Source organism: Ptychodera flava, chromosome 20 (genome assembly GCF_041260155.1).
Source record: "Ptychodera flava strain L36383 chromosome 20, AS_Pfla_20210202, whole genome shotgun sequence".
NCBI lineage: Eukaryota > Metazoa > Hemichordata > Enteropneusta > Ptychoderidae > Ptychodera > Ptychodera flava.
In genome coordinates, this window is record NC_091947.1 from 33,408,240 (window position 1) to 33,434,992 (window position 26,753).

The window sequence follows — 26,753 nt, forward strand, 5'->3', positions numbered from 1 at the left end:
TCAACAGTTGACAGAGCTCTGTTGAGTTATGTAGAGAATAACCTTTTGTGACACATGTATTGATGAAGAAGGTGGATATCTTTGATTAACCTTGTGAGTTCTGTTTAATAAGTTGAGACTGTACATACTCAGAGAAAGCACACTGAAGAGACAAAGGTTTGAAACTTAAGAAGTTCAAGGTCATCAAAAGCATTATAAGGAATCATGTTACACTTTCATTGCACTGTTTACACAGATTGCATAATTGCTATAAATAGCACATGAGGAATCTTTATACAGCCCAGCTTTACCATAAAAACCCTATCACTTTGACCACTCTTTTAATTGACCACTCTATTTTTTTCCTCAAAAAGTAATTTTATTTTATCCTTACCAAGTCAACCATAAATGGAAATTAGAACTTTCTCTATCTCTATCTCTATCTCTATCTCTATTGACTATTTTGAGCAATTTCTTTTAGATAACATACAGGGCACAATAAATGACGGTTCAGAATATGTCAAAGTTGGGATTCAGGAAAGTTGCCTTTACATGTTTTAATCCTCCAAGATGGTAAGCATTTCACTATGAACTGTCAAAAAAAGTTGAACTTTCTGATAATTCTACACTAAAATTATTTGGCTTTGATGATTTCCTAATTAATTCAATTATTTAAAATCATATTAATTATTTTTTTCTGGGTGAATTGATAGGGTTTATACAGTACAAGAATTACATACAATGTAAGTCAAATTTTGACCAAAATGACAAAAAAATTCCTTAAAAATACAGATTTGCATATTTCATCACAATTTGAACAAGTCTAAGTTGGGTTACCCCTAGGGACCTGTATACCAAATAACAAAGCTGTCTGACCAGCGGTTATGAAGAAGAAGATTTTTTACCAAAAACACCTTTTTTGGCATTAATTTGCCTATTTTCAACAATATCAAAAAATTAAAAAACTAGTTTCTCAAAATCGTATTTTTCATCTACACAACAAATATTAAATCAGTAAGTACTGCGGTTCTCAAGATATTTGAGTGGACGGACGCCTCACAAACGGACATACATACATACATACATACATACATACATACATACATACATACAGACTGACGACGGACGCCGGACGGATACCCATCCCAATAGCTTCTATAGACTATAGTCTATAGTAGCTAAAAACTGAAATTTGGATAATTTTGTTTGCGGTATTATGAGCTGTACAATGAAAATATTGTACGCTTGACAGTCTGAAACAGGTTTAGATTTCTCTTTTTATCAATTGACTGAAAACTGGGAATGTATTGAGGGGTTTCCGCTTTTTACAAATGCTTTCCATTTTATCCATTGCTTCTTTTTCCCACTATGATTGAGCTAATCTCAGCAGTGACGTGAGGATTTCATTTCCACCTTAATAGCTGCCTTGCTACGCCTAGTGATTAGACCGCATGATGAAGACTGGGTGGTTTCCATGGCAACAACGGAGAGTGGGAATGACAGCGTGACCTTCATGCGTCAATCATGGAATCTGCCTACCTGGAACAAGCCAGGCATTGGGAGGCCAGCAGGGAGGTTTCAGGCTCTCTGCCTACAAACATTTTTCTATCAACATCACCAGGTTAGAGAAATGTTGAAACTATACGGTACACACTAAGATTCAGAACGCTACAAACACCCTAATCAACAGCTGCACTTTCATGCATGAATGAAATAAATTTATTGCAAGTAATTTTCAGATGGCAATGTTGTGGCCAAACAAAACACTGTTTATCTAAATTTAGAAAGCATTACAAGTAAAACAGCAACCCCAAGATTTATAACACCTTTTTTTAACCCATTCTAGCTGCCTCCCATGAAACAAAATGCAGAATTTCTGAAATACTTGTCTATTCATTCAATGCTGTGCTGTGTCTCAAGATACAACAATGCTAAGAGAATGATATGTCTGTCTGCAAATTACGGCTTTCAGCTTGCATATGAGATTTCAGCTGACAATGAAGGCTGATGTCGCCGTCTGAATCAAGGTTCAATTCTGTAATTTTCCTCTCGCTATGAGACTGACCTCAATTTCATCTTTCACGGACCCTGTCTGTCAGTCATTCATGATCTAGCTCTACAGTGCTTTGTGCCTGCTACAGTACCGGTTCAGTGCTGAAGCTGGAGTATCAGTGCATAGCACCTGTTTTAATTCTCTTGATTCGCTTGACAAGCCACCAATAAAATTTGAGAGAAACCACACTATCAAACACACAAACCAGTAAAATTATCAATTTATGTGAACAACATTTTTATTATATATGTCCCGACAAATGGCCGAGAATTATGTTAATTTTTTCTGAAAGCAGTGCACTGGATAAAAAGTTGTATTCTGATGATCCTTCACGATATATCTTCATCTGTGGTCTTTGGGAAGGGTATCATTCTGTGGACCTGATATTCTTTGATTTTGTAAATATGTCATTGGCAAGCATAATAGGTCAACAGATATCCTATGCTTGGTTGCAATTTTCTCAGAATTGGCATACCCATGCAATTTTCATGGAATAAACACATGATATATTTGTCATAATACTTCAGAATCATAGTTAAAATGTCACACACTATCAAATCAGAAAACTAAACATCAGTAGTTCAATGCTATCACATGGGAGGTTGACAATGAAATTTAAAATACAGAAATGTAGGCAAAGAGTACGAAAGTAAATTGTGCTATACCCAATCAGTGGCAAATATAAATTTCTGCTGGTACACTGTAAGAATTTGCTGAAAGAAAATCAAGTCTTTGAGACAGTCACCATCTCATGTGTCAGCTAAATTGACATGAGATTTTACAAGGTAGATGTGTTCATTTTGTAAATACTTTGCACATATTTTACAAGATCTACTCACATATTCCTTCACATTTCTAGTCTTGACTGCCTTGTAAGATGCGTATGCAGGGTACAGCGTACCAAACAACAAACTGCAATACAAATAAAAAAAATTCATAAGTACATGAATTACCACTTTTCTGTAGTACAACCCTTCTAAAGGGTTATTTTCTATTTGAAATAACATGTTGTTGACAAGAAACAAAGATCATTTTTTGTGGTATTCTTTATAAACCCCATTTTTTGGGCCGGAATTTACTGCAACCTTCAACCAATCAGCGTTGAGTAGCTGTGACCTTGCAGGTCAGCTGCCAGTACCAACCAATGGGTGATGATTATGTGAAGGCTGATCATCCACTGGTTAGCCTGTCATGGAAGTCAAACTGAAGTTGGCAAATCAAATGTACAACTATGCAACACTGTCACACATCAACCGGCCAATCAGAAGCAACATGCCAGTTAGGCTCAGTTAATTAACAAATAAACATCTGTAAATTAACGAATAAACATCTGTGGGAACTCACGGTCAGTTTAGGCTACATAATCAACATATCATGTTACTATTTGTGGAAGTTCTATAGACTTTATATCTTCAATGACAGGTTGGAACATGTCACTTGACAATGCTTATTGAGATACTAGCATGTACTATCTCTGCTATCAATGATAAAAAGTAGGTTACAGTGATAGTTACACAAGACAAACACCTCAAACACAGGGGAATGTTTATAAGAACTTAGACAGACTGCCAACTGGATCATTCTAGAACACTGCTACAATCGTGCAGGCCTGCAAGTTTTCAAGGTCAACCTACAAGTTAGAATCTGGGGCTGGTATGACTCTATTTACAAAAGTTCTATCTAATCACATTTTCAAGGCAACCAACATTTGATGAAATTTTCACACAAAGGATAAATAATTTCCATGTGAATGCACTGGTATACATTTACAATAAGAACTTTCTGCTGGGCATGGACAGATGACCTTATACACTAATTGAACTAAATGAGGCTGTAATTGTTATTGGTAGAAGATAATCTTATCAACACCAGAAGGAGATTACATTGAAAGGAGCTCTATAGCATGATAATTACATACATCAATGCATTAAGTTCCACTAGCTGATGTAGTTTTTTTAGTATTTTCAATCTCTGTGTTGAATTCAATTCAATTTCTTGTTCTGATACCAATGTCATGTCAAATACCAAGTATTCAATTTGAGCCTGTATGTGTGCAATGTCTAATGTGGACTGTGGTCCAATATTATTGCCGAATACTGAGTTAAGGCTGCACTGGTAAAATACATGTAAATTGCATAGTGTATGTACATAAAGCTTAGCATTTGCTATACTAATCAATACACTTTATGTTTCAATATAATCTAGTGAGAAGAGGGGAAAATTTGCTTTTTAAGGCACAAAATAATGACAATATCGAGAGTTACAGCTATTGTCCCTCTAAGTATGATCTATCATGATGGGGGAATATTTATCGATGCAAAATATGTGCTAGGAAATAAATGACACGTATGTTGGGAGTAATAAATTTTGAAATAAATTTGGAATTATTTCACGTGACCTTTGCTGACTAATCTGGGTTGTGAACACAGAGTAGACAAATAGCCATGATTGTGTGATTTGAGTTTTTTACACATCAGTTGAGAGCAAACCAAAGAGTTCATCCATCAGAAGGGACTGCTTGATTTCAAAGCATGGAAGAACCTTTTTTATAGAGTCTGCCAGAATTTGAAAGCATTGTACAAACACAAGAAACTGTGTGACATACCATTCCGTCCACCAAAAATCAGTTCAGCCTACATCATGTTTATTAAATATGTGAAGGACTTGTTTATGTTTATGTTTTGGTCGTAACAAAACTATGACTCAAACTGCAATACAACTACTGTAATGAGTAGAACCTTGATAGATTGTAGATTGTCTGGATTTTCCCACACCATGTAAAATTCATGAAATGTTTCCATTTGAATGGCTCCAGCTACAAGGAAAGTTGTGATTATACACTGATGATGTCATACCTCATGATCTGAGTACAGAACAACACTGGCAAACATTTCATGTACCAGGCAATAATGCAAACAGCTACCAGGATAATCCCACTATAATTTAATGCATGCACTTCCAATACTATTTTTAGAACACACACAACTGGAAGCTTTGCAAAGGATTTTTTTGCTGGGAAACTATGAAGGGTGGTGTAAATCTAAGGCATTCTGGGCATAATGCTAAACCAAATACTGCAAACTGAATTAATACTAAAAGCTGGTATTCATAGTTTGCTTGACAAAAATCATCTCCTTGAATTGTGAGGTTTAAAGAATAACATTTCTTTAATGAAGATACTCATCAAATCTTGCCTGAACTGATTTCATGTCAATAATATATTACTACATATAAATCACATAAAATTCACCATGGTAACATCTGATTATTAGCATTACTAATGAGTGTTTTATATAAAGTAATTTCTCACTTTTCACCTGCTGCATCATGCATGTGTCAAACTCCATGTATTCCATTTACACTGAGTGTTATTATCACTAATCAAACAATCACAGGCTGGGCCGGTAGTACGTGGGCAGTGCAGGATGTGGGCAGCGTATTATGTACTTTACATTTGTAATATAAATATAGCATGTCTCTCACCAGAAAAAGAATATTCTCTATCAAATTTAGGTCTATATTTTATGAATATGAAGGACCTGTACCATCAGCCACAGTTTCTCTAATGATTTTGCGCTGGATTTTGAAAATGATGAGCCCTCTGAGAAAACATTCATTCAGATAAGCATAATGCCAATGAATTATCAGCGCAGATCTTCTTTAAATCATCTGCATTCTACACATGCTGGTCAATGCCACATATTATACGTATATTTATACCATGCTATCATCAACAGTAACTAATACTATGAATATTTTAAATATACTGATGGACAGTGGAACTGACATCTGTGTGGTACAATTCACTGTCATCAAGGACTACAAAGCATCTACACTTTACCATTGCATCTACAATTTACCATCAACAGATTTGCTTGGTTGTACTTGAATTGCTGAGATTTGATATCAGATCTTCTAATCAAGGTGAACTGTTTATTGACCGCTAGTGTCCACATAATATTGATTCAATATGATAAAATAAACAATTAAACTGCATTAGTTCCCAGTAATCATTACATATATGTACTTTGTGACGTGTTCATAATTTATGGTTGGTAACTTTGCATTTTAATGCTCATAAAAATACAAATGTCCCAGAGTGAGTTTCCTAGAAGCTTGATTAAAAATGAAACTACTTTGATCTGTGAAATACCTATTTTCAAAATTTTATATTTGCAAATGTGAGAGCTTTCTCTACTATACAGTGAGCCTTTGCTGCGGAAATGTAGATCTGACAAAAGTTTCAAAACAGAATTAAAATCAACAATGGTTGAAATCTGAATCAGGATTATGCAGCCATATACCAATATGACATTAAACTGGTCCAATAATCATTTTCATTCAAGGTAATATATTACCAGGTCCATGGGACAATTGTGATTTACAAATTTAAGTAGGACCATCCTGAACCACTGATAATTAGTGGTGGTACTAGGTGTCCCGAATGGGTAAGCGTACCCTGCTAGCATGCTACACCCGTCAGGATTGGTCCCAAAATTGTCCGAAGTATAGTATCTTATCAATCATTTCCGACACAAACTGTACAGATCCAAGACATAGCAATCTTTCAGTTTCTTTGTCAAAATTGTTGTTGAAGGAATTCTTGATGATGTTTAGGGGAAATTGGCTGAAGGAACTGCAGCTGTCTTCTTAGAAAGATTTCCCATGTATACCTGACTGACCTGTTACAGATATCAATATCTATTTGATATGGCACATGCATATTTTTTTTTTCATTTATCTGTCTTCACAGTGTGTGTGTATTGTCAGATATGCTATTTACCGTTGAGTGTGTACATTTACCGATGACCTACCAATAAGGAAGTTACATTTAGCAGCTGACAGGTTTGTTTTATCTCTGAGCACAAATACCTCACTCCCACGGCAGGTTTATAGCCTTCCAAGTTCTGCATTCAGGTCACAACCTCTCACCATGTTTTCAATAACATAGCCTTGCACAGAGACATGCTAATAGAGGTGAAAAGTTTACACATGGAATGGACACATACTTGGTTCACTGATTGCCTTTCGTTTGACATTTTGTAGGATTTTTCAATCATGTCTGCACATATACAATTTAAATTATAAATCCATAAACAAAAGTTGAAGTGTGTAAGCAAGGAAGGGTTTTCAAATGCCACAATTCATACCTTCCAGGAATAAACTATATGAATCAAAAGACTGCAACATATCATTAGGGAATATCTTGACATCATTTTGATGTTTTTTATGTCAAACATAATAAATTTCGGTTGGCTGATTGGAATTTACATTCCTTTTTAGCCAACATAGCTCTATACACATGCCACTTGAACACGTACAACACCAAAATTGGATTTATAATTTTTGACCTGTAATTTTGTATCAATTGATCACCAAACTTGTATCATGGCACAACTTCAACAGTGCTTGTGATTGGAGCTGTAAGTGTACATGCATAAAATAACCACTCACTGTGACTTGGTAAAATCACACAGAATAGTCAAATGAATGTTGAACAAGCAACCTAGCGGCCGATATAGCTCTGCTCCGCTGTGTTTATGTCGAGAATAACTATTTTTAACACATGTTGATGAAGAAGGTAGAAATCTTTGATAGCTCAATGCAGTGGCCAGAAAAAAGTGGCTAAAATAAGCTGTAAAAATACACAATTGAAGATTTCATCATACTTTGAATATATAACATCGGATCATCCCTAAGAACATGTCAACCGAAGCTATCTGATGAGTAGTTCTTTGAGAATAAAATTTTCTGACCAAAAATGGCAACAATTGCCCCCCAAAATAAAAATTGCAGATTTCATCATAATTTCAAAAGATCAAATTTAGTTCATCTATAGAAACCTGTATACCAAATTTCAAAGCTGTTAGACCAGTACTTTTTCAGAAACATATTTTTTGACCAAAAATGGGAAAAATTACCCCAAAAATTCAAAATTGCAGATTTCATCATTATTTCAATAAATATTATTTTGTTCATCTATAGAAACCTGTATACCGAATTTCAAAGCTATCAGATGAGTAGTTTTGGAAATACACATTTTTTGACCAAAAATGGCAAAAATTGCCGCCAAAATACAAAATTACAGATTTCATCAGAAATTTAATACATATTACTTAGCTCATCTGTAGAAACCTGTATACCAAATTTCAAAGCTATCAGACCAGTACTTTTTGAGAAAGACATTTTTTGACCAAAAATGGCAAAAATTGCCCCAAAATTACAAAATTGCAGATTTCATCACAATTTCAAAAAATATCATTAAAGTGATCTGTGGGAACCTGTATACCAATTTTCAAAGCTATCAGATGAGTAGTTTTGGAAATACACATTTTTTGACCAAAAATGGAAAAAATTGCCTTAAAAATGCAAATTTGCATATTTCTGCACAATTTGAACAAATCTGAAATAGATCATCCCTAGGGACATATGTACCAAATATCAAAGCTTTCTGACTGGTAGTTTTGAAGAAGAAGATTTTTAAAGATTTTTTAACCAAAAATGACAAAAATTGCCTTAAAAATACAAATATGCAAATTTCACCACGATTTGAACAAATCTGACTGAAGTCACCCTAAGTAAACTGCATATCAAATTTCAAAGCAATCGGACAAGCGGTTTCAGAGAAGAAGATTTTTTTACCAAAAACACCAAAAAATAGCGTCAATGACACTGTAGCTCCCATCCTGGACTATTTAGTGTTTGTTCTCTGGTCAGATATTTGAACATGTGTGAAAGGGATAAAGTGCATGAAGTGAAAATACTTAAATGAAATGTACTGGAGACAGTGAAATATGTTTAATGTAATTATTCAGAATATAAAATGGAAAAAATACAGAATTAGATATATCGAATACTGTGATACAACCATTAACTCAACAAGTCATTTACAATGACATAGTCCCCACTTGTAATAGGAGTATTAGTCTTGATGGGGCAGGAAAATGTGGTCATTAAGAAGTATCACTGGAGTGTATATGTTGAGATCTATGGGCACATATGTCTATGTCGTTGTTCCCAATTTGAAACACATGAGGCATGTCTAAGTTATGGTTCTAAATCGGGAAAAAAGATCAGACCTCTAGCAGTATTGGCCAGCCAAGAAATACATATGCGCATTATAAATGAGGTACAAGATGTGACATCTTAAGGTCTAATATCCTATCAGAATTGGAGGGTATAGAACTTGTGGTTACTGAGATATGCATATATATGTATAATCAAGGTCAAAGGTCATCGAGGTCACATGACATTTTGAAAAAAAAAATTATATTGCTAATTAATCCCTATATGCCGAAAAATCAGATCTCTAGCTCTATTTGCTTGCCCAGAATTAGATGTGTACATAATTAATGAGGTAAAGCGTGTGTTGTCATAAGGTCTCCCATCCTACTAAATACAAAGGACATAGCACTTGTGGTTACTTATTTATTGACATAAACATATATTTTAGGTAAAAGGTCATCGAGGTCACATGACATTTGGTCAAAAAATTTCTCTCCTATAGTTATCCCTATATACCAAAAATCAGACATCCAGCTCTATTGGCTTGCTCAGAATGAGATATGTGCATAATTATTGAGGTACAGTATGTGGTGTCATAAGGTGTCCAATCATACCAAATATGAAGGGTGAAGCACTTGTGGTTACCGAGTTATGGAAAAATATGTATATTTGAGGTCAAAGGTCACAGAGGTCACGTGACATTTTGTCAAAAAAATTGTATTGCTAAGTTATCCCTATATACCAAAAATCAGACCTCTAGCTCTATTGGCTCGCTCAAAATTAGATATGCACATAATTAATGAGGTACAATATGTGGCGTCATAAGGTGTCCCATCATACCATATATGAAGGCTGTAGCACTTGTGGTTACTGAGTTATAGACAAATATGTATATTTGAGGTCAAAGGTCACCGAGGTCACGTGACATTTTGTCAAAAAAATTGTTTTGCTAAGTTATCCCTATATACCAAAAATCAGACCTCTAGCTCTATTGGCTCGCTCAAAATTAGATATGCGCATAATTAATGAGGTACAATATGTGGCGTCATAAGGTGTCCCATCATACCATACATGAAGGGTGTAGCACTTGTGGTTACTGAGTTATGGACAAATATGTATATTTGAGGTCAAAGGTCACCGAGGTCATGTGAGATTTTGTCAAAAAAATTGTATTGCTAAGTTATCCCTATATACCAAAAATCAGACCTCTAGCTCTATTGGCTCGCTCAAAATTAGATATGTGCATAATTAATGAGGTACAATATGTGGCATCATAAGGTGTCCCATCATACCATACATGAAGGCTGTAGCACTTGTGGTTACTGAGTTATGGACAAATATGTATATTTGAGGTCAAAGGTCATCAAGGTCACATGACATTTTGTCAAAATATCCAAGATATCTGCGTGAACGGATGGACTCACGGATGGACGAACAGACAGACATGACCCAATCTATAAGCTCACTGGACTTCATCCGTGGGGACTAAAAATTGTGTCACTGCATCCTTTTTGCAATATGAATACGATGAGAAACTAAATTTTTATTTTTCTTGGCCTTATACATGGGAGTGTATGGAGATCTGCCTTATACATGGGAGTCTATGGACGTGTAAACTAAAAATATGCAAATTTCACCACGATTTGCCCAAATTTGGGAAAGGTCACTCCTATGCACTTTCATACCAAGTTTCAAATCAATCGGACTTGTGGTTTCAGAGCAGGAGATTTTTTGACCAAAAATGGGAGAAAATACAAAAAATTCATGAAAAATAGCAAGTCCAAGATACTGACCCAAGATATGCACAATCATTTCATGTCAGCCCAAAGTACTTACATGCTAATTTTTCATGTAATCTGCTCAGTGGTTATTGAGTTTTTTCAATTTTGACTGTTTTTACATTTTTTCACTTAATTTGCATATTTTTGGCAATGACAACTTCATTTGAACAAAATCTCATCTACAGCCCATCATCCATGTACACACCAAATATCAAGATGAAATCTACAGCGGTTTTGGAGTTTTTGATGTTGACGGACAGACATACAGACATACAGACATACAGACATACAGACACACAGACACACAGACATACAGACATACATACATACAGACATTTCCCTAGCCTATAAGAATAGCTTCCATTGCCATATATACATATGGCTATGGGAGCTAAAAATGCCCCAAAAATACAAATATGCAAATTTCACCATGATTTGAACAAACTGAAGTGAGGTCACCCCAAGTGAACTGCATATAAAATTTCAAAGCAATTGGACTGGTGGTTTCAAAGGAGAAGGCAATTGTTGACGGACGACGACGGACGACGGACGACGGAAAATCAACCTATTTGATAAGCTCCGTGTCGCTGACAGCGGAGCTGAAAAATTGGAGTCTTTGCAATAACACCATCAAGAGCGTTGGTTACATTTTAATGTACCAATACCATGGTGGCTGTACCATCACTCAATATTCATACACATGGTGATACATCAGAAGTATGTAGGTTGCAGCGGGATACATCATATTAGAATTCAAACAGATGAATCTGTATGATTGAATACTTGATGTATCTGCCTGAAATGACTAGCTTGCAGCGATACCTACGATCAGAAGATTATATGACTGTAGGCAATCATAGTTCTGATATTAGACTAGATCTTATTGGGACAGTCACACACTGAGACATCACAGAGAATACACATCAAGATGACACCAAGAGTGTTGTAAGCTGTACACAGTGATACAAGTCATCGTTGATGACACAGTCCCCACTTGTTAATGGTACTTTGATTACATGTCCTCAGAGAGGATAGAGTCCTCTTCATTAATTAGGTCTGTAATAAAAATACTTTGATACAGATGGCGCTCAATGGCCAAGAATGAGTTCCATGGTGATGAAAACATGAAACCAATGTAGGCCACCATCCTAAAGTTCAGAAAATGAGTCAACTAGGAATTAATCAACAGGATGTTGCAAAACATTTTTGCATACAATTCTAACACTTGACAGATTATCACTGGTACCATATTTGAGACATGCCCAAGTTTTGGCTAAGGACAGGAAAAAATTGTAACAAAATGGCTGCCATGCAGCCATATTGGATCATATCATGAAACAAATTGACATACATATGTATGACATAGGTTAATGTCCTTGTACCAACTTTGAATAAAATCGGTTGAGATATGCCTGAGAGTATTATGGCTCTGTTCATGAAAATCGTAACAAAATGGCCGCAAGGCAGCCATATTGGATCGTATCACATAACAAATTGACATGCATATGTATGACATTAGTCAATCTCCTTGTACCAACTTTGAATAAAATCGGTTGAAACATATCTGAGTTATGGCTCTGTACATGAAAACATCGTAATAAAATGGCTGCCTAGCGGCCATATTGGATCGTATCACATAACAAATTGACGTATATATCTATGACATAGGTCAATGTCCTTGTACCAACTTTGAATAAAATCGGTTGAAACATGTTTGAGCTATGGCTCTGTATATGAACAAATTGTAATAAAATGGCCACACAGCAGCCATATTGGATCGTATCACAAAACAAATTGTCGTGCATATCTATGACATTAGTCAATGTCCTTGTACCAACTTTGAATAAAATCGGTTAAAACATGTCTGAATTATGGCTCTGTATATGAAAAAATTGTAATAAAATGCCGTCTGGCGGCCATATTGGATCGTATCACAAAACAAATTGACGTGCATATCTATGACATTGGTCATTGTCCTTGTACCAACTTTGAATAAAATCGGCTGAAACATGTCTGAGTTATGGCCCTGTACATGAAAAAATCGTAATAAAATGGCCGCCTGGCGGCCATATTGGATTGTATCACAAAACAAATTGACGTGCATATCTATGACATTGGTCAATGTCCTTGTAGCAAGTTTGAATAAAATCGGTTGAAACATGTCTGAGTTATAGCTCTGTACATGAAAAAATCATAATAAAATGGCCGCCTGGCGGCCATATTGGATTGTATCACAAAACAAATTGACGTGCATATCTATGACATTAGTCAATGTCCTTGTACCAACTTTGAATAAAATCGGTTGAAACATGTCTGAGTTATGGCTCTATACATGAAAAAATCATAATAAAATGGCCGCCTGGCAGCCATATTGGATCGTATCACAAAACAAATTGACGTGCATATCTATGACATTGGTCAATGTCCTTGTACCAACGTTGAATAAAATCGGTTGAAACATGTCTGAGTTATGGCTCTGTACATGAAAAAATCGTAATAAAATGGCCGCCTGGCGGCCATATTGGATTGTATCACAAAACAAATCGACGTGCATCTGTATGACATATGTAGTAATCCTTGTACCAAGTTTGAATGAAATCGCTTCTTGCATCTCTGAGATATCTGCGTGAACGGACGGACGGACGCACGGACGGACGCACGCACGGACGCACATGACCAAACCTATAAGTCCCCCCGGACGGTGTCCGTGGGGACTAACAAGCACTGGTGAATATCTGGACTTGGTTGATGGCAGAAACACAAGTGAAACTGCTAAATATAAACGTGAAATTGTCCAAGACAATTGCTTTCATGCTGCACTCTGACTGGCTAGCATGTTTGCTTAGCCTGATGTCATCCATTGAACTGATAGTCTCTTCATGTGTAAAATTTATCCACACATCTGTCTAGATGCCTATATTTGACTGGGAGTGTTCATTAATATTATTTATACATCATACATTTCTGTTTATATTTCCAAAATTTCTTGCATAGAGAACTTATAAGAGAGAGTCTCTACATGATCATGGCAGTAGAATCATCAGAATTTAGCAGAGCCAACATGAATTCTCAGAAGGGATCACTTGACAAACAATGGAATGACACAATAAATTTACCTGTAATCAAAATAAACATTCTGCATAATGCGTGAGTGGTTTTTAGAAATTTATGAGAATTGTACTTCCCATATCAAAAGCTTCCATTATGACACCAATTCCAGTGAATTGGTGTTGGGTTGGGTTTCTCATTTGATGGCACTGCACTCTAGGCTATTTGAAGCCCTATGAGTGAAATTACATCACAAGATGGCTGAGTGTCTACTTACAAATAGTTCTACAAGTGCAATCAACTGAACAGAACCTGTACTTTGGATATAACCTCAACTCACACTAAACCCAACAATGTCAAACTTTACAACACTGAAAAAGGCTCCAGAACATTGCTAGTGTTGCAATTCTCAAACTTATAACATAAATAAAACCAAACATTTTACAACTAATGGTAAAGGAAGAGCCATTCTAAATAGATAGGGCAAAATTCATAATACTTGGGTTTTCGAATCCAAAACCACACAGAAACCCTACTATGCTGTATATTTTTCAACATTTGATATGAATCCATAAACAGACCATAACACTTTTTCATAGTCAATCCTGTGCAGTGATTTTTACAAACTAAACCTGCTATAACATGCCATACCAAATAGATGAAAATACATACAGGTTTCTGCTCAATACCACGCTTTACTGACTCTGCAGATGGGAAATGATAGGCCTGGCTACATGGCAGGTAAGGATTATACAACCCCATAACATGAAGTCTTATTTATTCTGAATATAACAGTAACATAGCATTGTCTTTGTGGACATGTTTATTACTTATTATTATCTGCATAATATTTATTGAGTTTTATTTCTGGCAATTATCAAAGTATACTTGCAACAAAATTTAATTCTATAAATTTTTCACCAAGGTTTGTCAGGACCCTTTCCGCAGTGCACTAGGTTTCAACTCTGAGTCAAGGTCACACAAGTCTGTTTATATTAACATCTATCTGACATGCAAGGACACTGGCAAAAAGGGGCAAACTTATCAAAGGAACTGTTTTACCTTTAGCTTGTGAATGTGTTTTGATTTGAAACATTAAGTAAGAAGCCCTACTTCAGTCCAAGTACTAGACATCAACATGACAAGGTCAATGAGATGAAGATATCTTTCAAAACCACTCTTGTATGTGCGTCATACTGTTGTTCTCACTGCAAGCAGTTTATATTGGCAGATTTTCAAAAACAATCAAAATGGCCTCCGCCAATCTATATTGGGTTACCTTGCAACTATGACCAGAATAAACACAAAAGTGATGTTACGCCCGAAATAATGTCATTTTATTCTCCAAATATTTGACATAATATGCAAACACATAATACATAACTGCTCACCGTCTGATGTCACACAGAGAAACGCAAATTTTCTGATTTTAATATCACCAAAAAATTATGACTAAATACACGGGTAAACTACATTCCAGTAATCTTTCTCCGTCCCTCACAACAGAAAGTAAAGCATAGTGTTGTTGTTCAGTTGTAGAGACTTGTATGAACATCTGGTGATGTATAGGGAATTCTATGTCAAGTCATGGCACCATGGTAACAAAGCCTGTCATACAATGGAGGCTTCACAAATAATTTACAATCTGGACCAAACAAATATCCTAAGACTAATACCAAAGGTTCTATTCATCTATGAGTTACAATTCAACATTATTGAAAAAGAAGACCTTGATAAATTTGACAAATTCCATTGTAGAAAGGAGTTCAAAAGATGACCACTAGCTGCTGCATTGAACGAGTAAACTTTGAAAACTTGGCAACTATAACCTTGGACTTTGATCAATAGACACCTTTCTAAGTGACCTCACATGACCTGACCTTTGGAGTATTTTGTCATCTCCTGCTTTCAAACCTTGAAATATCTGTGCACACCCCTTGGGGCAGTGGTGGCATGTCATTAACAACGCTGCTAAAATTCACTTATAGCCTGGAGATTTTTTTTTTAAATACAGAGGACATGAAAACATAAATAACTGTATGCTTAAAAGGAAATACCGATGCTACACAAAAGAACACTAGATGTCATGATCAATGATAAATGATATCATTTCCCTATGTAAAATATAATAAACTGAATGAAAAACTTTTCTTTTCATTCAAATGTGAACACTTGTGACTGATCTCTACAGGGTGTGTTTTATATGTATTTTAAATGACCTTGAAAAGAATTTCTGCAAACTCCTCATATGTGTTCCATTTTAATTGCCCACTCAAAACCTGGAATGAGACATAAAATCCGGCAGCAGTTTTATGACCCCATCAACAATATTAATATCACAGAATGTAAGGTATGCCAAGGTTACAACTGTCATTTCATTTCTTACTTTAATTCTTAAACTTCCTGTGAGTTCTTAATAATGATACATCTTAATTAAAAATTCACTGCACCTTCAGGGGCTTGCTTTGATTATATTAGCTTTCAACATAACACAATGAATATTCAAATTAATCTGCCTGGTATAAAATTGGTGCTGCCATGGTAACTGCAGTGTGTTTGCCAGTTCAGTTCATATCGCTATGACTGAGGGGAAATTACCAGTAAGACTGATGGCTCTAGCTGTTGTCAGAACAGCCCCTCTAAGAATGCTGCTAGCTTTCTTTCAGGCTGTGCTTATTTTAATCCTCTTTTCACACAGCTGTAAAACTAGGACTGCATCAATTTGAATACAATACCATTTGGTCTCCTTGCAGCTTGGCATTCATTCTGAAGGACTAATGTTTACGGAAACTTTTCCCTGCAAGGAATTTTTAAGCTCAGGGCTACTTTCTTCAAGCAATCCAACAATCTTTCCTCAATCCCTGAAAATGTTCAGACTTGTCTGATCAACAATTCAGTACACCGACTAATGTTTGTACAACACACAGCGATGCAGTTTAATGCGTATTTCCCCTGTACATATATGTCTATCACAAACAGTACATCTGAGCAGAGTAGAATGTAATTCTAATTGGTAAAACAAAGATTATCACAAGCAGACATCAAGTATGGAAACAATTTTGTCTTCCTTTATGTGCATGGAATTTTTTAATATTCAGCATTTTAAAATCTTTCTTCAATATCAAATGTTTGTAGACACATCAACTAAAGAGCTACAGGAAATTCCTAAATGTTGATAGTGACAAAGCTATGGCAAGGACCTATTAATCTGGCTGCATTCAGTTGAAATGCAACACTACAACACTTAGTCGGAATCACATATTAAAATTAGTCCAGATTCAGAGAAAATTATTCTTTTCTGACAGTGACCACGATGTCTGTTATCATTTTAGACCCTATGAGACAAATACATCTTAGGGCTTAAATGAGATAATTTTTAATAATTATCACCTCAGTTCAAAAGAGAAATTGTTAAATGATCCTGGCATAAAGGAAGGGTATTGTTCTTCAATTCAAAAACATTTTGCTCCCACCAGCTGAGTTTGCAATGACAATGTTAAGCTAATTACCATACAAATTGTCAGTGTTTTAATTACCTAGTCATAAGACTATAATTGTGTTCCATGCTATTTAATGTAGAAGACACAATACATGATTTATTTGGTTTTGTCCAAGGCTAAGAACAATCAACAGCTTTGCCTCTTGGAAATGGTTGTCTCAAATGATTTTGTAATTCCTCTAACTGTGTTTCCATATGAGTAATGTAATAATCATCACCATTTGTGCTGTCAATCACCCATGCATAGCAGGTCTTGAAATTACCACTACAACCAAACACATATACACTGCACTTAAATGCAGTAGCTTGTGAAAAACCAGGCGGTCTTGAAGTGCCAAAACAATACACTGCATTGTGGGTAAAGTAGTACTGTCAGGGTGACCTCTGGCTAAGAATTCCTGCATCTGATTGGTTGAACTCTTGTTGGGTCAGATGTCACTGTATAATGTGCCACATACACAAATACTGTGAAACTTGAATGCGTGAAAGTTTTTGGCTTTGGTGTTTACATCCTGGAAAGAAATTTCCAATGTTTTGGCAAAACAACTTCACCATTTCCTTCATGGTGAATGTTTGAAAAATTGACATATAGTACTGAACTAACTTCAAATATTAAAAAAATCTGATGAGCATTGTTGATAACAATCATCTACTTCACAAATTTGGTACTGCAGTTATGCTCATTAACTGGGTAGACGCAAACATTATACTGCTGTCACATGTCTCACAGTGAAGATGTACCTGACCTGTTATCACGATAAGGCTTGTAGACTAAAAGCACAGCTATCAGAGTATGAACCAGGAAAGGTCCTTCCTATATGAAAGCAAATATCCTGAACACGAACATATGTTGCACTGCATGTCTGCATGTTTTGAGTTCTTTGAGTATTTTAATCAATTGAAACAATGAACTTTGTACCAACTGTATCTTCTCAAGTTTTTTTTTGAAATAGACATCAAATTAGGTCCAATAATCATTATCATTCAAGGTAACTATGAAATTTACCAGGTCCAAGAAATATATCCAAAATGACAAAAGCAATTGGGTCATCTTGAACCACGAAATAGTGGTGGTACAAGCTGTTTGGAATGGGTAAGCGTACCTTCCAGCTAGCTGCACCCGTCATGATTGACCCAAAGCGACAAATCCATCGTTATTTGGTGAATTCACCAAATTACTTTTGTGAGTCAAAATTGAATCAAACTGGTAATTCATCCTGTATGAAACTGGGGTAACCTTGACGGGTAGACTGTAGACAGAAGAATTATGTACACATGCCACTGACGTAATGCCACCATGTTGTCAATGTAAACTTTCTGTATTTGGGCATTTTTGCAATTCAATAGGGTTTGACTGAAACATGCCGAAAACTTAGAAAACATTCTAATGATTGCCATAGCTGTTTAAACCAAAGACTTCGGACACAAACCAGGAACTACTTGTACCAGCTGTTACAGCTAATGATTGACAGATTTTTTCATCCTTTTCACCGGTAAATATTGACCAAGAAGATCTTGGTTCCACGTATCCTGCCATGTTATTGCTTGTCAACTTATACGGTTTTCAATTTGTTGCAGGGTGTAGAGGCTTATATTTTCTTTCAAGACAGGATAAAGTACCTCTATTGAAGCCATTGAAACCAGTGTACTCTCTTTCACTGATGTAAACAGCCTACAGCGACTGGATTTGATGCATGTACATATGAAAGGGTGACGGCAAAGATCTTCTGAAGATGAAACTGGGACTGTAGAATAGTATTCAATGCGGACTGAACATTTTGACAATTGTGAAGTTTCTGCACAATGTCTCTCTTAGTTACATAATGCACACATTCTTACGGTGACAATTGACATTTGTCAGATAAAAGAGACGCTGAAAGAGTTGTGTTTGAATAGCACTATATGGTATTTCAATTTTATTCAGACATCAATACCTGTAGGGATGTTCGTATGTACACTGGCCTCAACCAACAGTGTTTAAATAGCACGGTGTCTGCATAGTTAATTGTCATCTGACGTTTTTCCTGTTTGCAGGCATGTCCCTTCTCTAGTATTTGTTTGTGTCATAAGTGATCTATTGTTCTGATGTCCTACCTAAAATCACTGATTGGCATGGTGCGTGAGGTTTGAAAATGCATAGTCACTGGTATTCATCCGGATGTTTGCATAGAAAGAGTGTGTGGTCACCAATAACCGATGGATTGTATTGAAAATTTGCAGGTTTTTTCATTACTCTTATGAGACTGATACATACACAGTAGGTATGATTCTATTATTGTAGACCCTATCACAAGTGAGCATAAGAAGTCTACACCAAGTATATCAATAGTCTTGGAAATAATGGTTACTCTTTCCAGTCTTTTCATACAACATCCAAATAATAGTTCTTTTGAGAAGTTCTTGTCACGGCATGCATTTACTTGTGCCTCAAACACGATTACTCTACCTCAACTGTCCTCAAAAGCAGTTTTTTGATGGATTTTGTTAAAAGCAGCATGAGTGTACATGTCATGAGAATTCCCAAATCACTTGCAAGTTCTCAACAATACATCAGTCCAAATGAACAAGAAAGTAACAGAAATGAATCAGCAGTTCCCTATCTCCAATCTTTGTTTTTCAAAACACTGACTGATGGCTGAAAACACAAAATTTGTGGAAGCACATAATTATCAATGACTAAGCTATTTACCATGGAGGCAGATCAGATGCTTGAAATAAATTATACCATAGGAAATCCATGGGCCAGAAAACTTGATATTGCTTTTCCTTTCAGACCAAGTATTGGATTTCAACTGCACCTATCAAATATGTTTGTCATTATCTGTGGCTGTGGACTGATTGCTAAATACATTTCTTCTTTCACTTTGCTTCGCAAAATAAAAGTTGTTATTTACATACACAGTGTACTTAACATGTTTCTCTGATTATGTGCTTTCACATTAAAAAGATAATTCAATAATTAATGGATAAAATGTAGTTCACAGGTGATTCAATCAAATTATCTATATTCGACTCAACTACCACAACAGCAAAATTTGATAAACTTATTTTTTACGTTTGAAAATATGAAAAAAATTACAGGTTGGTCAGTTATTACCTTATAGGGGAATTAGTGAATTTAGTGAATGACATGCTGTGAAGAACTGCCAAAAATAGCACATTTTGTGTATCATGTTAAACATAGCCCTGGGTTTTGACCTTTGAAATTCTAGTTATTGAGTTAAACCCAAATGAGGAAGAAAAAGGAGTGTTTGCTGAAAAATAAATCAGAAAGAGATACTGCATGGAAATAAATGATGACAAATTTCAGTTTATATGATTCACTCTAACAGAAATAACAAGGTCACCAGACGTTAAATTACATCCCTGTATACCATACAAGCACCAGTAAAATTTATCACCCTACAATTTATTAACCCTAAAGTAATCAATTCTATTGTAACACCATCAATAGAACACACAATAGCTGAATGCTACAATTATCAACACCACAACAATGGCGGTGATCTTGGACAAAGAGCTTAGCTCTGTTCTTTTGATACCATCGTTAAAGACAGTCAACCATATCCTTCAAATGTACCATGTCGGTTTTGCCTCTGGAATAGGACCAACATTAATAGTTTCCCAGATATCTGAGCAGTGCAGCACAGGAAGTACATGCTGATTTGTGGCAAATACCAGCTGGAATCCCAAAACTGGAAACTTCATCAATCTCTAAGATTTCAAAACTCATATGGCAATCATTACACACAAGCCAATGACTGGTTACAGCATGACTGTGAAACGTTATATGCTGAAAGATTTATTTCATGGCAGCATTTCATAATGAACAGACATGTTGTCTGATTGTATATCATGCTTGAGTTTTTAAAGGGCTGGTGAAGAGTAAAAATGAATTTTTTATTGCTTGTTTCTTTTGATGAATAAAATGGTCAAAAAAAGATCTGCATTGGAATTTTTCAAAACTGCGCTCCCAGTTCCGAATAAAGGCCCTAGCGACGCCCTTGGCAACAAAGATACAAATCTTCTGTACACTTCGGCAAATGTCGGGTATGACGTCATTTACAGCACATTGACCGCTGGCGATATACACGTCAGTGCTTTTGTGTGCATTCTCGAAATCCATCGTAAAAAGTTGTAACAGCGCCTAAGCGTTGTGTCGCTGTGCATTGTTCTCAGTCAGTATCAAAATTGTTTCAATGGCCAAAGGATGAAGATCTGGCCAGAAAATGGACCTAATTTGTGAAAGCAAAGCGGGTTAATTTTACTCCTGTAGCCAAGCGCTAGCTCTGCATGGCAGGGCTTTGTGTTAACGCGTTCTACGGGGAGGCCGTAATAACAGGTATTTTATACAAAGGCACAGACTTATTCTACCTGTAACTTAAAACTGATAGTGATTTTGTAGCTCATTCTTTGCTATTTTTCATAGTATTTGGTAGCCGGTATCAGACAGTTCGTGTTCGTGTCGGCTACATAGACGATCTGCCATATAAGTTATAACGCCGGTATGTAACACACACACAGCCATGTAGAGCTAGTAGCCAGGCGCGTAGATGTACTTCGCTACACACACTTCACTGACGATTGTTTTCACGGAATACGATCATGAATTTTCCAGAAGGCAAGCCATAATTTATAAGATTATCAATAAAACTAGTGATTGACTTAAAACTAGTGATTGGCTAGACTATTTTGGTGGTGTAGTTCTACCCCACGAGTTCTACGTAACCGAAGATGTCGAACGACTATACTGCTTTCCAAGCATTTCTATGAGGCCAAACCATGTGTTGGTTGCGCAATCGATCGTCTGATGTACGTAGGGGCGATTAAATATCATACCGTTCACACTTGACGATGTATTCAGTGTAGAAGTTACAACAACAACAGACCTAAGCTTACATTGCCGAAGAAATTAATCTGTGAAAAATATCAGAAATTTACAGTTGAATTTAAAAACGTGTGCGGTAAAACGATTCATTGAAAAAACGTATGTGCCGTTGGCTGGTGTAGCTCGGCACGGCGTGACCTTTGAGACAGTCGGTCAATCAACGTTTACAGATCGATGGGAATAATATAAAATGAGATACTGAATCATGATTATGGAGAACACAATTTTCCACGTCTTATATAGGCTCTGAATCTCACGTCAAAACTATGTCAAAGATTAGAAGTTTTCAGGCGTACATGATTCGAAAACACCGCAGCTCGCGCACTGTCTTGCAACAGATCATACACAGATACATGATACACAACTTTCCATTTAGATTAGCTGTTTCGGCACTTGTAGGTTTTAGCCTAAATTGTTTCAGCCGGTAATGTTCACAACCCGGTTTGTTCGGCGATGACAGCCTAGCCTTTTCGGCCTTTATCAGCGGCGCAGCCCATATCGTTTTGTCAGGACTGACATGGAAGACAGTAGGATAATACCACGGCGCGGCGGTACCAGAGTTGTTCTACCTCCATGGATAATACGGACAGTGCGAGTGAGCGTTTTGTCAGTGGGACTAACATAACAGTGGACGACAGTACGATAAAGCCAGCGAGCGTTTTGTCAGTATGACTGACACAATTTGATAGAGACCTACAGCTGCCATGTACAGCCCAAAATCTTGCTGTTGTTCGTCCTCTAACACTGTCTTGGTCGCGCTACTCGACAGAAGTCGTCATCGCGTTCTATACAAGTACAGTAAGGCTGCTCTTAAAGTGACGTCACACTTCCGGGTTTGATTTTTTCGCGGGAAAATGTGACTAAGCTTCGGAAAACGCATTTTTTCCCCGGAAAATACGCACTTAAACCATTTTTCTGCCGTAAATTTTTTGCTTGTGCCTTTCCATGTATTATTTAACGAGTGAAAATCACCTTTTCAGCGATTTCATTTTTACTCTTCACCAGCCCTTTAAGTTGATGCAATCTCACAGTGGACACATGTCTGTGCATAACTATAGCTATATAACAAGTCAATTTCATGCATTTTTAGTACAATTTAACAAAATATTTGCTTTTTCTGTCAGTAGCTTTGCTCAACATTACATTGATACTTCTTTGTCAATCTTAAATGAAGATCTGGTATATATCCAATCATAGTAATCAGTGACCAAGAAATTGACCTGTTACTGATTGATACTACAAATAACATTATTACTTTTGTGCACATGCTAGAATCATGATATCTGTTGTTTATTTTTGAGTTCTTTTCCTAAAAATGATTCTTGAACTTATTACTACTATCCCAAAAGCACTAATTCTTGACACTTAATCTATGTAAGCACTATTAGGCACTACACACTATTTTATTTCACCTTTTTGGGTGGGTTTGTTGTAGTATTGGAATTTGAAAAAAGCAATGATCTGTCTCATGAATTTAACAATTTTACACCTAAGTTAGTGACATTTTACTCATAAAATGAAATGTTCAGAGCTAAGATTACATGTACTTTCCCACCATTGATCGCCCATAGATGGGAATTCAAGCTTATCAAAATTTCCAGCAAAGTCACTCCCACCCCTTGAATCTGGTTGATATCCATGAGTATGCTTATCAAACTTCAAAAGAATGCTCAAACTGATTTCACATTTATTAGAACTCACTGGACAATTGTAATTTCTTGTGGTACTACACTTACACATAACTTAGTTTCTCTTTCTGAAATTTCAAGGATTTCCTTTAGTACAGTGAGCCTGCTGAACTCAAACACAGACCCTAAATGGCTTACACAAGCAACAAATCTCCTAATTGATTGGATACATCACTGTCTTACATGTTGATGGACTGTGGATATATAGAATAATTCAAAACTGCACATGAGAGAAATACAAAATACATCTTCTTTGTGGATCATTTGCTGAGAGAAAACTGAAGATCGAACATCACACATTTATGTCCCTGGATTTATGTTCATATCATCGCAAATCACATGAATCTGAACACAAACTTTCCACTTCACAAAAAGCCTCAAAAATGCTCTGAGAAATGAGAACTATTACACGTTTTTATATTTATGGGCAAATGACTCTGGCAATCTTGGTGGTTTGGATATCAAATGATTATCACTACTCTAATTATGTTCCTTTGAATCCAGACTGGTTAGTAAACATAGAGCTGCATAAATTTATTTCCTCTAACGGTCATTTTCCTGGTAAGCTGATCAGGGAATGACAATATAATGACTGACATGTTGAAAGTATTATGTTATTACAATAGTATCAATGGCTAGTTTGCACATAAACTGTATTCACATGACACTGCATAATTGCTTGCAAAGCTACCTATTGCTTTTTTTCTGGGTGCCCTGACACTCATCAGAAAAGTACTATCCGGTACTTTAGATTGTTTTCATTTGTGTAAACTTGTGACAGCATGTTCTATGATTAAGGCATGTCAAATGATCACCACAGAATTGTGAGCAGGTATATTTTACTGTATTTAAATTCTTAAATGCTCAATTTCTTGTTCTTAAGGTATTGGTGTCAACAAACTTTACATGTACAGCAATGAAGGTAATAAACTTGGGCAACGGTACAGCTCCACATGATAGAGAAGCCCTACAGAGACAATGCTTGATCTCATCAAATAAAATATATGTGACACCATGCCATGGAGGTAGAAGTGATTCTCGCTTCTACCTCCATGGTGACTCTTGACATAATCTATGACCTGAGCAGAGTGTTTACTCGCTGAATATTTAACATCAAAAGTGCAGTTTTAGTTGTCTGTCACTTACAATGGCTCTGTGCAAGGATGGTGTAAATGAACGATATCCCTTATAAAGTAATCGGGTTACCATGCAACTCGTGTTCGATGTGTTGTATTGTTCTCACTTGCACAACTTTGTACTACGTGAAAAACTTTCAAAAGTTTCTTTCTTTTGAAGTTTTGTGTCGATTCATTGATGAAGGTATTCCATACAGTATTATTTCACTATTTTTGCTCGGTAGTTTCCGTACTCAAGGCAGGGGTTAACGGATATGTAAATATGGTTATCTGTATTGCATTAAAAAAATTGCACCAGACACTGAGGCGAAAGTGATCACGAATTCAAACCTCGCGGAAAGTGTCATACTGTTACATGTTATAATGACCCGAATGGACACTCTTTCATCAGCCGAATAAAAGTAACTTTTTTTTAAATGCATGTTAATATGAGTGAATATCTTGAAATCGATGAAGAATTGCATTGCCGATTTAGTAATAAACAACAACAAAGAGTCGTTGCGCAAAAATGTCCACACAGAGAACGAAGTTGATCAAACTCCGAGAGTTATGACGACCCGTTCTAGAAGCCATCATGGAAAAAATGAATATATACTCACACTACAACACGGGAAACAATATACGAAACCATCCTGGCAACAATGATTTGCCTAGAAGACTACGCAGAAGGCAGCAAAACGGAAGAAAAACTGAATATTCGAAAGCGCATACTGTACAGTTACAATCCGGTTACAGCTCCGCCATTTTGAATGACTTATCCTCTCAAGTCTGGTCACGTGACGTAAACAATGTGAACGTGATGCGATATCGCGATGATGATGCTTATGTGATGAGCTGACGCGCTGACAAGAAAGATGACCTTCCTCTCGATTAATTGCAGTGATATTTGTGAAAAAATATATCGACTAAAACAACTTATGCTACAATTACAAACAACGTTGTTTACATAATTATAGAAAAGAAGTTACGCTCAAATTCACTTTGTTTATCATTAATATCGTCATCAATATTCTGTACTAGACTGCTCTTATTCAGTCTAAGCGATACATCTTACGTTAACTTTGGTTTTATTGTAATGGTATAATTATGTTATTGTTACTGTTGGAACATCGTTTTACAGTAAATTGTACAAACAGATCAGCTGAGTGGTGCGACATATAGTTTGGTGCATGGTGTCGCACTTATCGGAGTTACTTTTTGTCACTGCCGAGAACGCGGACGTGCACAAAAGTAACCTCGGTTGACCTCTTCCCTGACCCCTACACATCACATGTAATTGAGTTATTCATACGCCGGGATCTCTCGGAGAGAGCGAGACGTTGTACGAAACTTCAATCAGAATTTCTACGGAATTTCACTCAAATTTCAGGTGGTTTGTAGGAAAATGTTAGCCTAGACTACCAACATGGTTATTCAACCTCGTGAGGAACTTGTCGGAAAGCGATTTCTGTTCGTAAATGGTACGGGCAAGCTGAAACTGAGCAAGATCGAGGATTGGGATTGGCGAGCTGGTGTAATCAGAGCAGTGGATAACTGGACTAAGGGACAATCGAATCCAGATCTTGCGGTATGTTGTCAAAATTTTATCTTTGCAGTCACATTTCCTCTTGTGTAACTCTCAAAGGACATACATAGATAGTGTCAAGTCGATCTTCGGTTGACACTTCGCCGGAATC

General features: G+C 36.3%; 2 protein-coding genes across 5 annotated transcripts in view; one reads left to right on the plus strand and one right to left on the minus strand.

The window, feature by feature from the left end:
- Positions 1-25,844, minus strand: part of LOC139120745 (receptor expression-enhancing protein 1-like) — a 46,738-nt gene extending 20,894 nt beyond the window's left edge. For all 3 annotated transcript variants that reach the window (XM_070685295.1, XM_070685293.1, XM_070685294.1), the window contains exons 1-2: positions 25,677-25,844; positions 2,872-2,944 (exon numbers count right to left, since the gene is read on the minus strand). In XM_070685295.1, coding sequence (XP_070541396.1) covers positions 2,872-2,944; positions 25,677-25,708 — 105 coding nt within the window. In that variant the 5' untranslated portion in view covers positions 25,709-25,844. The remainder of the gene's footprint in view (positions 1-2,871; positions 2,945-25,676) is intronic.
- A 521-nt stretch (positions 25,845-26,365) lies between these two features.
- LOC139120741 (probable JmjC domain-containing histone demethylation protein 2C) overlaps positions 26,366-26,753 on the plus strand; it is a 94,320-nt gene continuing 93,932 nt past the window's right edge. For both annotated transcript variants that reach the window (XM_070685280.1, XM_070685282.1), the window contains exon 1: positions 26,366-26,644. In XM_070685280.1, the coding sequence (XP_070541381.1) occupies positions 26,483-26,644 (162 nt within the window). In that variant the 5' untranslated portion in view covers positions 26,366-26,482. The remainder of the gene's footprint in view (positions 26,645-26,753) is intronic.